Below are 17,811 nucleotides of genomic sequence, written 5' to 3'. Positions count from 1 at the left end.
GTGCGAGAAATTATCATGGGGCCCTCAGATAGCTACATCCCGGTGAAAATTGTCCCAATTATCGGGCGCAATCCTGAAGATCGCAAATACATCAACCTTTAAACCCATTAGTCCAGCCGTGGAGATGTATAAAACCCAAGCCAAAGCGGCCGCATCATATGGTAGTGAGTTGTGGGGTCACAAAGCTGTGGCAGAACTAGTCAGAGAAGAAAATAACTTCCTCAGACGCCTTCTGCTTCTTCCCCAAGGCACACCCTTGCTACCACTAAGACTAGATCTGGGGCTCCCCACAATAGGGGACGAATTGGAACTAAAACCGCTGAGGTTTTGGCACAGGCTCTGGTCCACTGGTGAACTTGCACATTACAGGGAAGACCTTAAGCACGTTATGAAGCTCAACCAGCGTGACAGAATCCCGTGGTTGACCTTTATTAAGAGAGAACTACACCGTCTGGGACTCCCTGAGTTATGGGAGGACCCTGAAAGAGGCTGTCAAAGGGTCCCTCGTAAAAGGCTGGTGGAAATATTCAAGGAGAAAAGTCTAGTCTCTCTGGTGTGTGCACCCAATAACGGCACCCTGACCGAACAATTCCTGGATTCCAAAAATTCTTATCATTTTGAAGGTTTTATGGACATCATATTTCCCATCTTAGCAAGGAAATTGTTCATTCAATGGAGGCTAGGCACCCTACCCCTGAAAACTTTTACTTGCAAATGGACAACGCGGGATGAAAAAACCTGTCCTGGGTGCAATAACCACGATGAGGAAGAAATTCACGCTCTGTTCTATTGTCCGGCCTACACTAGACCGAGGAAATACTGGCTAGTGCCTTTTTGTAGGAACTTGGGCATAAGAAATTACTTGCATTCATACAGAATACTGAAGACAAGTACCCTGCCCCACATTGTCTTTGCAGTTGCTAAGTTTATAATGGCCATGTGGCAGATAAGGGGGAAAATACCAAAAGACTGAATACTGATATGAATTGTAATGAAATTGCTACCCATGTTTAAACTCTTCAGGGAAATGAACTACCTATGGAACGTACCATGTTATGTTTTTATTGTATGTGGATGTCTTTTAAATGTTTTAATGAATCTTTTATGGTCTCAATGGCCGAAATAAAGAATTTTTGGATTGGATATATCTAGTAAGTCCAATCGGAGAAGGCCTCTCAGTCCAACTCACAAAAGCCCACTTTGGGAATTCAGAGAGGGCTTTTCCATCCTCCTGAAATATCCACAGTCCTGAAGATGGTCTCTTTGACTTAGAGAGACCGAAATATCGATGCACTGTTCAATTTCCTCTAAAAGTTATCCTCAAGTGTGTTATTTGTAACTTAGTTCTGCTTTCTGGACAGGTTCAAGTACTGGATATAGGATTTAGGTATTCTATATATTGGCATGTGGTCCCTTAAGATAGATGTAATTCAACAAAAACCGTTGGCAATGTTTGTTGAGATCGATTTTTTTTGTGAACCTCTATTGTATATATAAATTTTAAAAAATCAATATAAAATTATTAATCTACACACCTGCTTTTGAATGTTTTCCTCTCTAAGTAATTGTTTTTTAGAAATTATTTTTAGGTGTAAATTGAATTGTTGATGTCAAAATATGACCTAATGATAATAAAAAATGGTCAAATACATTTATGTAAATAAATCTCTTGCAGGCATTCTTACCTATTATATTACCTCATTGTTATGTTATGTTAATTTCGATTTATATAGAGCCAAATCACCGACAGGTCTCTTAGCGCTTGCTTTGGGAACCCGTCCTGGCTTTCCCTGCGAGATTACCCCTACTGGCATCCCCAAGGTGAAGACCAGGCATCCCGCCGCGGGGGGGCCGTAGTGGAGATTAAGCAAGCTATTGCCCAGAGCTGCAGAGTGTGAACCCATGATTCGAGTAGGCACCGAGGTGAGAATTATCGAGTCCGTGGACATTTGGGCTCAAGACCCTGCCGCGTCGGGAATTGAACCCTGGTCCCGGGTCTGACCTCTGCATCAGAGTCTGCCTCCTCTAACCAGTGAGCCACACTTCTCCATTGATTAAGGCCTTTTTAGCTGACATCCTTTACAGGCCGTAAACCTATGCTGAAATACATTTGGGGTTTGGAAGGAACATTCAGATGGATCAGACCTGTATTTTAGAATGATGTTATGTCTAATTTATATGTTGGGGCGAACAAGGAATGTATGCGAATATACTTTTCTTTCATGTCTCAGAATCTACCAAGTTTAATTTTTGCCCAACGAGCTGGACAGGAGAGCTTAGAGAAGCCAAAAAGGGCAATATTTGATTTTGTGGACTTTGGGGGGTGGCGGTGGTGGTGATGAGGAAAGGAATATGGGGGGGTTCTTTGAATCTGTCAGATCCTTGTCTGTGCTTTGTAACTGGGTGAAAGCAGTGTCACTGAACTAAGTTAAATAGGTTTATGTGATTTTGGGAAGCGCATAGCTACCCAAGGGCTTCCCAGCGCTGCAGAGAAAGAGACAGATCGGTGTGGAGGGGCAATCATGGAAAGAGCCACGTTTTGAGTTTCTTCCTGAAACTACGTAGGTCCTTCAAAAATCTCAATTCATTGGTCATTGAGTTCCAAAGTTTTTGGACCAGATGAGTGAAGGATTTCCCTCGCCATCAGGCTCTTTTTATCCTTGTTGTGCTCATTAAGGAATTATACGAGGACCTGGGGGACCTGTTGGTTACATAAGATGAGATGAGAGCCCATAACAGGGCTGGCCCCTGCCATGCATGGTTTTGTGGGCTAGGCAGAGTGCCTTAAACTTGACCCTGGATTGGATAGGAAGCCAGGGTAGTTTGCTCAATGAGGCTTTCACTGACTCCTGCTTGGGAATTTTTAGTAGCATCCTGGCCGCCGCATTTTAAACAACCTGCAGCCTGTTGACTACGTATTTGGGGACCCCTAGGTATAATGAGTTACTGTAGTCCATTCTTGAGACAACTAGTGCCTGAGTCACCATTCTCTGCGCCTGTTCTGGGAGAAGGTTTATGATCTTACTAATCAAGCGTAGAATACCAAAGTAGGTAGCTGAGAGTTTTTTAGCTTGGGTATCCATGGAGAGATTCTGGTCAAGCCACATCCCCAAGTTCTTGATAGAGGGCTTGTTTTGAGCCATCCATATGTTTTTTTTACTCTAAAAAAAAAAAAAGAAGTAAAACAGATTTGCTCTACCTAATTTCTACCTGTAATAACTATGTTTTCAGTACTTAAATTATCCACTATAGAGTGAGAAATGTGTGCCTATAAATACAGACGTGGCAGAAACCTGGGATGTGGTGTTGTGATTAGTCTATAGGCATTCAGCTTTTTCTTTCATAGCTCTTGTTTTAATTTAGTGTTTGTCATGTGTTTTCTGTGCAGGTTTGCCAACCCAGCTGCCATCAAAGCTTACCTTCTGCTGCTCAAGCACTACCAGGATAACAGTGCCCACACCAACCACTGTATAGTGAAGATGTTACATCGCATAAGTTACGACCTCAAAATGGAGGGCCTGCTCTTCCAACTATCAGTCTTCCACCTCTTCAACCACATTTTTAGTGACCCTGCAGCTGGTATCTACAAGGTGAGTGTGAAAGTGAAGCTCCATTATAAATCCTATTAACCTGCTATGCAAAGTTCTGATTAGTCCTTTTAGGGGAGCCATGTACCCTCCAATCACACCTCTCTGTCGCTGCCCTGACTGAAGGCACACACTTCAACTGGACAAATATTTTTCTTACAAAACTTTAAAATGTACGCTACCAGCCAAAAACTTTTACCTAAGCAATTGAGATTACATGTTACTTACAATTTAAAGCATTGAAATGAATTGCTCTGTTAGATAATTCTACCTTTAGATTGTTTACATATTGAATACTCCCAGGTATTAGACTGGATGTCAGTAGAGGTGCACTAGCTCTGCCTGCACTAGAAGCAAGGTGTTGTCAGCAAAGTCATGTAGCACCCAGCTCCGCGACATCAGTTCTGTTTTCAATGCCTTCTACCTAGATCTGGAGTTCATTCTCTCACAGCTTTGCTCCTTGCACATTACCTCAAAACACATAGTATTCTTAACAGCAGTCCCAAGCTATCTTCTGCGAAGCGTTTGGGATTTAAGACCTCTAGGGACTGTGAGGGACAGATGTCCATTACCGACGCTCACTCAGTTTGCTTGTGGTTAAACCATGACTCAATATCCTGAGTGTCCTGCCTCAGTGGGCAACCCAAGGTGATCCATTGAGAGGCAGGTGAAATTTTACATTGAGTGGACCCGTGAACACAAGACATGCAGGTACCGCTCCCAAAGATGTTTGAGATCTCCATCCTCTCACTCATTGAGTAGACCGAAGTAACATAGGGCTTCCTCCAAAGGTAATCCACCCAGGCGACCTCCAACTCACACATGACCTTTGTCCTCGGATCCAGAGTTGGATATTGTCCCACCCCGCCCCCAGACTCAACCAGTTCCGCAGGGGGGTTCACCCCAGAACACAAACTTGCCCATCAAATGTAGCCTCAGTAGCCCATGTTACCTTATCTTTACTTTCTAGCCCTGGGGTTGGACCAGCAGCATTTGTTAATGCCACGGTTTTGATTTTCATATGGGGCGCAGTCCCATCTGGAGCATCTTTGTGCCCCTTGGGGCAGTATGACATATGACATGTTTATGCCTTCTATGCTAGCTCAGTGCCTTTTGTAGTCGGCTGCTCCATCTCCGGTGCCAGCCAAGTCACTCGTCACACCAGTCCACAGGTTCACTGCGCCGCCCCTGAACTGGCATCATTAGCATCTGATAGAGACATCTAGCCGCAGATTCCTTAACTTTGAACTTCCAGGCGTCAGGCTGGATCCGAAAGATTTTTCTTAGCAGTACCCCTGCGCGCCGGTAGATGGCGTTTGTCGACTCCGTGCGACGTCATTATGAAATCTGCATCATCAATATAACCGCCACTTCGGCTCGCTGATGTCAGTTCTTTTATTTCTGCACCAGCCGTTGAAGAGCTACCCCCTGTCATTTTTTGACAGACTTTTATTGACTTTTTGTCAACTTTGTTGGTGTGTTTAGTCATGTCGAGCAAGAAGACTTCAGGGTTCAAGCCGTACACCGCCTTTCACTGTGCCATGTCGGTCACAGACTCCCATTTAGTTTGTCTTTGAAGCCTGGTGCGCGACCGCGACTCTAAGCCGTGCTCCGACTGCCGGGTCATCGCGCCAAAGGCTTTGAGGGAGTAGTCCCTAAAGCTTCTCGCGGCCCGGCATCCTGCACTGCAGAGGTCGGTCTTTATCCCTGTCCAAGTCTTGGTCGAGAGGAAGGTCCGAGCACCGCTCAGTGAATCGAAGTCCTCTTCATCGAAGTCCGGTAAGAGGCGATACAAGAAGTCAAAGCGTGCTTCGACTTCGCCCCGCCCATCTTGCGACGCAGCGGAATAACCTCGGCGTTTGAGGCCATGATCTGTGGAACTGATGCCTGTGTCTGCTCCGCATTTCCCCCCTTTCTGGGAGCGCCCCGCCCAGCTGAAGGAATTTTATGGCGCCTTGTGCACCATATTTGGGTGGCCTGACCCTGCTGGCTCGCCTTCGGTCCCCGCAGGCTCAGAGGATGAGGGGCCCCCGTGGTTCCCATTCCAGTGGACCCAGCGCCACGGCCTCTGAGTAGATCCGTTCCCAGGTCCGGACCGGCGCCGGTCGCACCTCCACAGCGAACTTCCCCAGCATTATGTCCGGCGTCTAGGTCCTCCGGCGGCGCCTCCCCGAATCTCATTCTCGACGGCACGGAACCGGTTTGGCGTCCTCAGACACTGAGGCTGACGGAGCCATACGGTTCCATGCCGTACAGCTCCAGGCCGTACACCCTGCCCTATTCTGAAGGTTTAGGGATGGAGGAAGAGGATTGGGAGGGGGGAGAGGATCCCTTCGAAATCCTGCACCAACAAGATGTGGACTGACACGAGGAACTGGGTGATGCCAGTAGTTTGGACAGGTGGAGAGGTGTGGCTCACTGGTTAGAGGCGGCAGACCTGGAAGCAGAGAACGGCCTGGGACCAGGGTTCAATTCCCGACGCGGCAGGGTTGTGGACCAGGGTCAGCGGACTCGACAATTCTCGCCTCGGTGCCTACTCTAACCAGGGATCACACTCGGCAACTCTGGGCATTAAGCTTGCCTCATCTCTACAACGGCCCCCCACAGACGCTGGGATGCCTGGTTTCACCTTGGAGATACCCAGAAGGGACCATCTCACAGGGAAAGCCAGGACGGGTTCCCCAGCGGACTTCAGCGCCGGGACGCTCACGGGCAGCTGTGCGCTTTACAAGTCCAACACATTTACATTTACCTCCCCAGACTCTGGCATGCTTTCCCCTCCTACCCTGGCTACAGAGGAGAGAGCATCTTTAGCCATGGGGGTGCGTAGGGCTGCGGAGGTCCTCGACCTGCAGCTTCCTACAGTGGCGGTCAAGACTAATGTCTTGACAGAGGTCTTGCAACCTTGGGGTCTCTAGCTCGGAACCCCTACTGCTTTTCAACAAGGCCATAACCGATCTCTTTCTGGGAACGTAGTCCAAACCAAGCACAAGGGCTCCTGTGAATAGGACGATCCCCCGCCGCCATCGCCCTGCACTGGGTGACCCACTTTTCCCTACCACCCACTCGACCCTACAAAACTTGGTGGTCCAGGCTTCCACTTCTTGTGTCTCATTCCCTTTCACACCCCCAGACAGGTAATCCAAGAGACTGGAGAACTTTAGAAAGAAAATGTTTTCTTCCGCCATTCTGGCATTGCAGTCGGTGAGCACTGCATGCCTTTTGAGCCATTACTCCCATGTGATATGGGACACGGTAGCAAAGGTGCTGCCCAGAATCTCGGAGGAGGACCGGGCTCTACTCTCCCAAGCTATCTCAGACAGAAGAGACGCAGCTAAGTTTGCCATCAGATGTGGCTTGATAGAGAGATTTCCACGACGGTGGCCGTTTGTCACCAGCCCTTCATCTGGTTTTTCGGGTGATGTCCAGGCTAACCTTATGGACATGCCCTTTTATGGCTCCTGTCTCTTTGGAGATGAGGTGGATGCTGCCCTTGAGCACTTCAAAGACTCGCAGGCCACGGCCAAGTCTTTGGGCCTCACCACCACCCCCAGGGCTTCATGTTATGTTATGTTAATCAAAGATTTATAGATGCACAGCTACTCAACAGAGTGTTCCGGCGCTATGACAGAGGAGGCCTGAAAACAAAAGTTGCAGATACCGAAAGAGACCAATAATTTAAGGTAATTGCTGAAACAACCAGGTTTTTACCTGCTTTCTAACATCCAGAAGGGTCGTGGTCTGTCTTAGCAATAGAGGCATGCTATTCCAGACACGCGCCACTTGAACATTGAAGGACCGACCTCCACAGTGGGCTCTACAAAAATTCGTTACCGTGATCAAGTATTGGTGGGCTGATCTTTGCGATCTACGGGGAGTGTAGAAGGAAATTCTATTCCTAATGTAGTGTGCCCCCACCCCATAGAGAGCTTTGAAGGCAAGCGTTAAAGCTTTGAAAATAATTCTGGACCGAATGGGGAGCCAGTGTAGTTTCTTCAAATGGGGAGACATCCGTTCCCTGGCCCCTAACTTCAAGACTGCTCTTGCAGCAGAGTTTTGAACAGTGTGCATCCTGTTTATTAAATACTCCGGGAGACCAAGATATAGGATGTTAACATAGTCCAGTCTGGAGGTAATGAGAGCCTGCACCACTGACTTCCTGTGCATCATTGGTAGCATATAGAGGAATTTCCTGATAATTTTCAGAAGTCCGAAACATGTGCTGGTTACTGACTGAACTTGCTTTTTCATGGATAGCCTGTCATCCATTTTTACTCCCAAGTTTCTCACTGTATTAACTGCCGTCTGGGGTGGCGACATTTCATCAGGCCACCACTGTTTCCAAACATCCAGAGGAGGAGAGCCCAAAAAAATAATGTCTGACTTCTCCGGGTTGCATTTAAGTTGGTGTAATTGGAACCAGGAAAACACTTCTATCAGACATGTTCTAATCCTCTGTCCATTGAAATCTTCCCCCTTCCTACATGTGAACAACAACTGCGTGTCGTCCGAGTAAGATATAATCTTCGCCAACTTAGCTAAGGGGGACATGTAAAGATTAAATAATACCGGGCTCAAAAAAGACCCCTGAGGGACCCCCACATTCAGAGGTGGAATCTTGGCTGTGAAGGGAGGAGACCAGACCTCTTGTATTCTGTCCTCCAAGAAGGAAGCAAACCATTTCAACACCGTGCCACCAAAAACGCATTCCCGCAATCCCTGCAGCAGATGGTCATGTGGCACGGTGTCGAAAGCAGCGGAGAGGTCCAGAAGAATTAAGACAGCTTTTCCTCCCTAATCAAGGGTCTCTCTGATGGTCTCCGAAATCTCCAGTAGGGCCGTCTCAGTGCTAATGTTGGACCGGTAACCTGATTGCCTACAATTAAGAATATTATTTGTTTCAACAAAGTTGGAGACAACCGAATGCACGTATTTTTCCAATGTTTTGGCAAAAAACGGATGGAGGGAGATGGGTCTATAGTTAGCCGGAATCGTTTGGTCTGCTGATGGTTTCTTCAACAGTGGAAATATTTTAGCATTTTTCCACTTCTCCGGGACTTGCCCCGTACACAAGGATAGATTCAGGATACTGTTAACTGTAGGATTCAGTATCTCTGCCATTGCAGCCAGAAATTTAGCAGGGCCAGAGTCTGACGGGGAGCCCGACTTCAATCCCTTCACTATTGCCAGAGAGGCTTCCAGCGAGACTGGGGGAAAACAGGAAAGGGAAGCATTTCCTGGTTTGTTAAAACTGTAGTGTAAGAGGGGGTCCTTCTTCCCAAGTCTATCCTGCAGGTCAAATGTAGATTGGATCTCAGTGATTTTTGTGTAGAAGAAATTGGCTAGCTGGTTATTCCGGTTCCCAGAAAAGGAGGGGTGATTGGTTCCCGCCTTGGTTGTCAAGAAACTTTTCACTATACTGAAAAGTTCTCTGCTTTTATTCCCAGCAGATTCCGTTCAGTTCAGTTCAATTCCTTTATTCGGTTTCCATAATTATTAGGCGACCACAAAAGTACAAATAAAAACACGTACAAACAATAAAAACAATCAATACACTGAGTGAATTATAGATTCAATTATTATTTCAAAGAGGGGGGTATTAAAAGAGAATATTTCAGTTTAAAAAGCAAGTGCATCCGAAATTAGGCAAGATTTGAGCGATGTTTAACGCAGACCTTCAAATAACAGGCTATGGATTTTGCATACATTTAGTTTTCCACAAATTGGAGCCCGAGAAAAGCTGGGCGACCACGTAGACCCATCAGTCTCAATATAGGAACAATCCATCTCCTTCGAGGATGATCATAAAATCTACAAAATAACACTGTTAATGATTGTGAGGACACGTCATCGCATGGGCACACTGAGAGATTCTTGGACTAGTCTTTCTGTTTGGGAAAAGTTATGAGTCTGTGAAAGATGTTAAATCTAAACCGAGTCAGTAGGAGCTTCTCATACATATTCAGATTATACATTAAATAAGGTTGCATCCTAAACGTGATCTGAATAGCTAAGATGTGCTGGACTGAGGTTTTACCAATCTCTCGAGATAATCGTAGCTGCCCTAGATGGATAAACACAACTTTTTAAAGTTTTTCCTCGTGATTTAGAAAATGGTGGATGGATGATTAAAAAATCTCACTAGGTCTACATCGACCAGAAAGTTTTTCACATAGACAAGCCAACTAATCTTGTGCATTTTATCTAGCATAAGGCAGTCATTGATAAGGCGTCGTGACAATTCGCAGTGTTCCGATGTCCAGACACGATGCCATAAAAGGATTGGTTGGATTCGAATGATGTCGGATACATATTACAATCCTAATTCTAAATGGCAGCAATATGTCGAGGAGCTCTGGGGGAGGGCCAATAGATATCTCAGGAAGCTATTCTCAGTCTTCTGTAAGACATCCACGTTAGCATGGCCCCACACCCTGGCGCCGTAGATGGCTACGCTGATACATTTCACCTGGTAGATCTTAATTAAGGCTCCCGGTTTTCCGTTTTTACAGATTTGTACAGGTAAATACAGACAGAAAACAATGTGTTTTCTGTCTGCATTTATCTTTAAACGTGGATAAATACAGAAAATTGTGCTTCTTTTAAGTGACTCTCCGTGCTTTCTTGCATGAATTATAGGCCAGTAGCTGAGCAGATGGACAGCATGGGAAATAAAAAAAACAGGATGAAATGTCTTTAAATAACGAACTATGTTGACATATATTTAGGGTATAGTGCCAATATCTACCAGTGTATATATTGTGTAATATTTGGTAGCTTAAATAGCTAAAACATGAAAGGCATTAAAGTATGAGTGCGTGTCGGTCACTTAAATAGATATGGAAATGTACAGTTTTAAGACTTCATTTATACGCAAACACAAAATAAATATGGATAAATACAGATAAAATGGCAAAAAAATAATATGGATAAATACAGACGGAAATGGCCAAAAAATATATACCATAAAATCGGGAGCCCTAATCTTAATCATTTCTGTGGCTGACCATTCCTGAGCTTCTGAGCAAAACCTACGAGAGCGGAGGTAGCCCTCAGAAATTGTGGTAAATAAATAATTAATTACCGGATCTATTTTTGACTATAATCAATAAACAGGTAGCTCAATAAATAAGAGTCAAGATTCGAGGTAGCTGGAGTTGACAGGCTTTAATCAAGCATAAAGGACAGGACAGCCTGTATGGGAATAGGATGGCAGCTGCCGGGGGCAGGAATAAGGCTAACTTTTAATAACAGTGCACAATATTTATAGTTAAACAGAATACATTACATTCAATATAGTAGGCGTAGCAGTAGGCGGGGTTTGTAGCAGTCGCGAAAGATAAGGGCAACATGATGTAACAAGAAGGCGTGTACAGGGCGTATACATAGACATGTGATGTAAACGTAACAGAATATGTCATAAAATGGGGCGGAAACATGGAGGGGGCTACCTGAGCAGCTGGGACCTCTAACCTAGTGGTGCGTGCAAACTGACAATGACGTGTTACTAGGGAGAACTGGGGGGCTATGACTTCTGCGCTAGAAGAGGAGACTAAAGTCTGGAGGGTCAGAGCGACATGTACCCAGGCATATCTAGTATCTAGTGTTTAGAGTACATGTTGATAGAATCCAAAAGTTATCAGGGCAAAGGCTAATAGACTCTAAGACTGGTGCATGCATAATTCTATATGTAGTGTGTGTGCGAGGAATATTCTATGAATATAAATACAGTATTTCTCTTACATGGAGACATAACGGCTAGACCGTGACGGAAACTATTGATGCGATTCAGTAGCTTAGGAATGCAGAGAAGGAGGGTTGGACTGATAACTAGAAACATAACATATTCTTGGCAGACTGGGAGGCAGAGCCAGGCCGAGCCGGACACTGCGAGACATGAAGTAAGTGAAAGGTCAGGGATACAGGTGGGGGCTGTATCGCTCCTCGGAGAGGGTTCAGGAAACAGGAGCTGAATCTGAGTCCGGGCCCTTTTGAGGCCTAGAAACGGGGATAATTCAATGAATTAACGTGCACACTGTGAAACGTGGCAACGTAGGTTTACATAGGCCTAATATTCGTTGTATTCACGAGGACTGGAAACTGGCATACTAGAGATGGACACAACTGTAATTGCGTCTTTAATCGATCAGAGGGGAATACATGCATATCGATCATGCACATATAACATAAGATGGGGAACACGTAGGCACATACAACATGGCAAAATTTACTTTTCCACATTCCCTCCTTGTGCCCTACGTTTCCATCAGGAAACATCAATATTCATGATACCATCTATCATTTCATATAGCATCATTTGCTCGTCTCGAATTGTCTTGGAACGGGATTTAGGACTAGGAATACAAGAGGTAGCACAAATGCCGCAAATCGCAGGGCCACATTGTATACAGAGGCAGCAACTGAATATGATCATTACTGCAATACCTAGGAATGACAATACTTTCCATCCCCAGGCAGATATAATACTCCAGAGCCAACCGGACCATGTCCAGGTGCCTGGATTCTGGTGTAACTGATGGGCAATTTTATGAAGTCTGGTTATAGCTGAATAAACAGACGGCGCGTTATTAGGAATGAAAATGCAGCAACTAGATCCGATGACTCTACATGCTCCTCCTCTATCGGCCAGTATGACGTCAAGAACGAGACGATTTTGGAGCACGACAAATCTCATAGCAGATTGCTCTTCAGTTAAGTTACCTAGAGCAGAAGTAGTCTCATTCACTACTGCTTCGAGGGTTCTGGTTAATCTACGTATTAACTTACTATTCTGGACAGGGCCTATAAAGAAGAAGAAACCTTTATTGAAGTCTTGATACTGTTCTAGAGTAGTTTCAGTTTGATCGACAATCGGGGACTCGATCTCCCTTCTAGGTCTGACGTGTACTAGATGTGTGTTTCTGTGATAATCAGATGGGGCTAGAAAAACTGGTGGCAGTAGGAAGGCAATGTAACATGTTCCTTCCCAATCGAGGGGCAGACGAACATATGCGGTCTGACCACAAACAAAATAAGAATGACGTGAGGCTTTGAAAATAGATTTCCCACTGTCACTATACTCGACAATAGTAGTACAATCACTATGTCCTACATGTGCGGAACCATTCTTTCGGACACATAATTCGCCTTTGACTGGTAGTACTGAAATAGCAGGTAAATCTGGAGTAGTATCAGACTGAACATTCAGGACCATAAAATTCGAAGAATAATTACCTAAATCATATACTTCATTTTCTAGATCTAACCCTGTTCTATGGGAGAGACCTTGCTTGTCTGGAAAACATGTCTTATTCAGAAGGGACATATCATTGGAAGAGGACGTTAAAGTGGACCATGCTCCACACAAACCATTATGTGAAAATGGATAAGGAAAGAGTGGCAGAACTCCCTTCGGTGTCTGGAAAGGGGGGAGTCGACCACACACCCAACAATTAGTGGCATTGCTGGTCTGGTGTGAATAGTGTAACATTCTTATAAATGTGTTATTGCGCATAGCAAGACGATAGGATAACTCGTGAGGATGCAGATCACTGAATGTGTGCTCTACTGTAGCATTAGAAAACTTATTTACATGAGAAATTGGAAAACATAAATGTAATGCATAACTTGTGCAGGTAACCATAAAACTTAGAACCAATATAAAACTGAGAAAAACGATACATCGTATAGAGTTTTGACTAACTCTCTCACTATGGGGGTCTATCTCATACATGTCAGATACCTGTCTAACCGTTTCACCCGAGAGGGACTTAGACAATTAAACTGGCTGACTTATTTTACTAGACCTTAATTTCTCTTTATACTCCTGTTGCGGAGTTTTCTCTAACAGAGGAACTTTCAGTTCAGGATTCAGATCAGAATCTGGTTTCAGGCAGTCTTTAGAAATGGAACAGTCCTTAGAAAATGTTTGTTCTCGAACTCCATGGAACTTCTTGACGTGGGACAGATGGACCCACCCCTTGCGGCCTTCCAACTTCACGGCCGTGCGGGTGTTCAGGAGAACAAGTCGCGGCTCTTTCCAACGAGGCTCCAGTGGACTTGAACGATCAAAGTTCCTTACAAGGACAAGGTCGCCTGGAATGACCTCATGCGGTTTCACTTCGGTATTGTCTGGAAATGCGGCGGCAACCTGTGAACGACAAGAGTGTAGGGCAGACATCAAGGAAGCTAGGTAATCTGTCAGCATATTACTGGAAACATCTGTAATACTGCGGGGTCTAGGTGTACCCCACATGTTTGGGGGGCGGCCGAATACGACCTCGTACGGGGACAGACCTGATCTGGAATGTGCAACCATCCGCATATAAAATAGGGCAACTGGCAGGGCAACTAGCCAGTCTACACCTTTCTCTTTACATACTTTTGCAATGCGGACTTTCAATGTCTGATTGTCTCTCTACGAGACCGGCTGCTTCAGGATGGCGCACACAATGGAACTTCCACTGGTACCCTAACAAAAGGGAAACATGTTTCATTAACTCGGATGAGAATGGCTGGCCGTTATCAGAATACACGACCCTAGGGAGTCCATAGCGGGGAAAGAATTCACGAACCAACTGCCTGGCAGTGGTCGCGGCTGTGTAATCTGGAACTGGATATGCTTCTGTCCACCTGGACAAAGCGCATACAACTACAAGGACATACTTGAAACCTCGACATCGCTCCATCTGAATATAATCCATCTGGAGGACTTCAAAAGGGTGGTCAGGAGGTTGGAATCCACCTTGTTCCACCGGGACACTTTTACCTGGATTGAATTGACAACATATCATACAGGTACGGACTTTCTGCTTGGCTGCAGCTCGCAAGTGCTTGTTGAACCAAAGGTTCTGAATACTGTCTAACATAGCTTTTTCTCCTAGATGTGCTGGACTATGTGCGGTATTAATAATGACTTGAACCATAGAGTCGGGGAGAAACCATGTGGCTTTTCCCTTCGTCAACCATCCTTGATCTGTCTGGACCCCTCCTAGTTCGGACCATTTCTTGATTTCATCGGGAGTAGCATGTAACTGTATATCTATGACATCTTGTGTAGGGTCCTTAACTGTCATACAAGTAGTCTGTTCTGGAATGAGTGTCTGTGTCTTGTTAACTGGAATGTCTGGAGTCTGGGCTGTAAGCTTGGCTGTTCGATCTGCTAGATCGTTACCTTGGGAAATGATATCAGTAACTTTCGTATGTGCCTTGCACTTCATGATAGCGATAGCTGTCGGTAAATGTATTGCATCTAACAGAGCTTGAATGAGGAGACCATGCTGAATCTTGGTTCCATGAGAAGTCATGAAACCTCTCTCCTGCCAGAGTACTCCGAAGTCGTGTACAACTCCGAATGCGTAACGTGAATCTGTATATATGTTTACTTTCAGGTTCTTGGCACGTATGCAGGCTTGGGTCAGAGCAACTAGCTCTGCTGCTTGAGCAGACAGGGTGTCAATACGGTGTGTTTCAATAACTTCAGTGTCAGTAGTCACTGCATACGCGGCTACTAGTTCTCCTGTACTAGTTCTCATACATGAACCGTCCACATAAAGTGTAAGGTCGGGGTCAGGTAATGCAATGTCTGTCAGGTCTTGTCTTGGCTTAGTCATAGTGTTAACAACTTCCACACAGTCATGTGCGGCAGGATTTGAAGTAACTGACGGTAACAGTGTAGCAGGATTTAGAATGTTGCAGCGTCTGATTTCTATGTGTGGCTGGAACAGTGTCAGTTCATAACCTGTTAAACGTGCAACTGTCAAGTGCTGAGTCTGGGTTCGGTTTAAAAGAACTTCCACGGAGTGTGGAACTTGTACTGTCAGGGAGTGTCCTAACACTATGGAATCACTTTGTCTGATAGCTAGAGCTGTGGCTGCAACTGACTTGAGGCACGTAGGCAGAGCCTGGGCTACTGGATCTAATGTGCTCGAGAAATAAGCACAGGGCTTGTACTGTCCTGCTTGATCTTGTGTGAGAACAGATAATGCAGTACCATCACGTTCTGTAACAAAAAGTGTAAAAGGCTTACTGTAGTTCGGTGTAGCTAGAACAGGTGCTTGGCATAAGGCTTTCTTTAATTCATTGAAAACAAGTGTATGTTCCTGGGTCCAAGGGAGGACAGTCGATACGGCTGCCTCCTGTGTCGTTAACTGTATCAGTGGCTTAGCTAGAAATGCATACTGAGGAATCCATTGTCTGCAATAAGAAGTGAGGCCAATAAAAGCTCGTACCTCCTTCTGTGTCTTGGGCTGTGGAAGACTCGCTATTAACTGGATACGGTCTGGTGTCAACTGCCTACCCCACTTGGACAGTAAGTGGCCTAAGTAGATCACTTGCTGGACACAGAACTGAAGCTTCGAAGGGGACACCTTGTGCCCCATCTCGGCTAGGAAATACAGAACTGTAAGTAACGCACGCTCGCAGTCACGTTCAGAACGGGCTGTGATCAGTAGATCATCGACATACTGGAGCAGGGCAGTGTCAGTTGGCATGTGAATATTGTCTAGCTGTCTTTTAAGTGCTTGACTGTAAATACTAGGACTTTCTGTGAAACCTTGAGGAGCTCGTGTGAATTTATAGCTCCTTCCATTTAAACAAAAACCGAAAAGGTACTGGCTGTCTGGATGAATGGGAACACTGAAAAATTGCATTCTTGAGGTCGATAACAGTGAAAAATGTAGCTTCAGAATCAATGGCTGTCAATAGGGATGAAATATCTGGGACTACTGGATACTGGGGTATGATACATTTATTAAGTTCTCGAAGGTCAATCACTAATTGATATACTGGAGGTGCATTTGGATCAGTACGTTTCAGGACTGGAATGATAGGAGAATTACATACATTGGAGTCAGTTTCTACAACCACTCCTTGAGCAATAAGCTCGTCAATAATTTTGGATAAGGCTGTTACAGCCTCAGGTGGCAATCTGTATTGTCTGATTCGTGGCAAGACTATACCTTGTTTGAGAGTCACACGATGGGGTGTGATTTGCATAAAACCTACATCAGTTGGACCTTGCGCCCATAAATGCTGCGGTACATTTAGTAGCCTTGGATCAAAATCACGTAATACATAGTGACCTTTAAAGTCTCTTAAAAACAATCGGATTCCTTCTGGGGAGCAGCAAATAACTGCACCTAATTCTTTCAATGTTTTAATGCCCAACACATTTTCTGGACATGACTTCGTAAGTAACAAATCAGTAGTTCGGGACAATGGACCAACTTCTAGAGTTACTGGTTTCGAAATCTCGTTAACAATAGGCTTTCCTGAAAATCCAAGGGAAATATTTCTAGAGCCTGAGAGCTGAGCCCCTGGAACCTCGTCATGACTGATAGTAGTCCTACTTGCCCCTGTATCAATCAGAAACTTTCTGTCTTTCCCTAATACTTGACTGTGTACATAGGGACCCTCTTGATCTACAGGTATCTCGATGAGAGGCAAGCCTACCTCCCTCTCTAGGCTGTTTCATGAATACTGTTGATAATCTGGATACTCTGTCTGAGCATACTGATACATCTGCTGTGTAACATGCTGTGTTGCAGCGATGGGCTGCGGTGCTGGAACTGTCTGTTGTGCATTCTGTGGTGACTGAGAAGTCTGTGAAACTTGTTCTTGTCTAGGCGGACGTGGTCTTTCTTTAGTTTTACCAGTAGCTATGTTATGTTTCAGAACTGCACACTCGTTTATAAAATGACCTGGTTGTTTACAATAATTGCAAGTCCCTTTAACGGGAGCTGCAGGATGACTGGCTTGATTCGGACCCCTCTTCTGACTGTCTTGTGGAACAGATTGTGCAACTAATACTTTCATTTTCGTATCTTTCATACGTCTCCTTTCGTGTTCTTGCTCTTCCCTGATTCTGTTCTGGTGATACTGGAGCATTTGAAGCATTTGTGACGGGGTACTAGCTTGCCGGCTACTTTCGACTTTCAATACTCTATTTTTAACTTGTGGACTTGAATTCTCGACTAGTTTAGTAACAAAAAGATGAGGGTATGACTCGCTACTTGTCTTCAAACCACTGTTAATAATAAAACATTTTTCAAATCTAGAATAAAAATCACTAGTGTCTTCATCCTGTTTCTGTTTACATGCTGAGATTGCATCCCAATCTTCCTTTTTCGTGGCTAGTAACCTTGGCAAAACTTGTATCAATAACTCGGGCAATTCTTTACATTTGTCCCCAAGACCGGTACCTGGTACTCGTATATTATCTTCA

The 17,811-nt window shown here is 44.9% G+C and overlaps 1 protein-coding gene across 3 annotated transcripts in view; it reads left to right on the top strand.

The window, feature by feature from the left end:
* TIMELESS (timeless circadian regulator) overlaps positions 1–17,811 on the top strand; it is a 327,088-nt gene that overhangs the window by 157,451 nt on the left and 151,826 nt on the right. For all 3 annotated transcript variants that reach the window (XM_078689100.1, XM_078689101.1, XM_078689102.1), the window contains exon 17: positions 3,389–3,590. In XM_078689100.1, coding sequence (XP_078545226.1) covers positions 3,389–3,590 — 202 coding nt within the window. The remainder of the gene's footprint in view (positions 1–3,388; positions 3,591–17,811) is intronic.

The sequence above is a fragment of the Lissotriton helveticus genome, chromosome 1_1 (genome assembly GCF_964261635.1).
Source record: "Lissotriton helveticus chromosome 1_1, aLisHel1.1, whole genome shotgun sequence".
In the NCBI taxonomy this organism is placed as follows: domain Eukaryota; kingdom Metazoa; phylum Chordata; class Amphibia; order Caudata; family Salamandridae; genus Lissotriton; species Lissotriton helveticus.
Note: the sequence above shows the minus strand (reverse complement) of the source record. Positions and strands in the feature narration are given on the sequence as shown.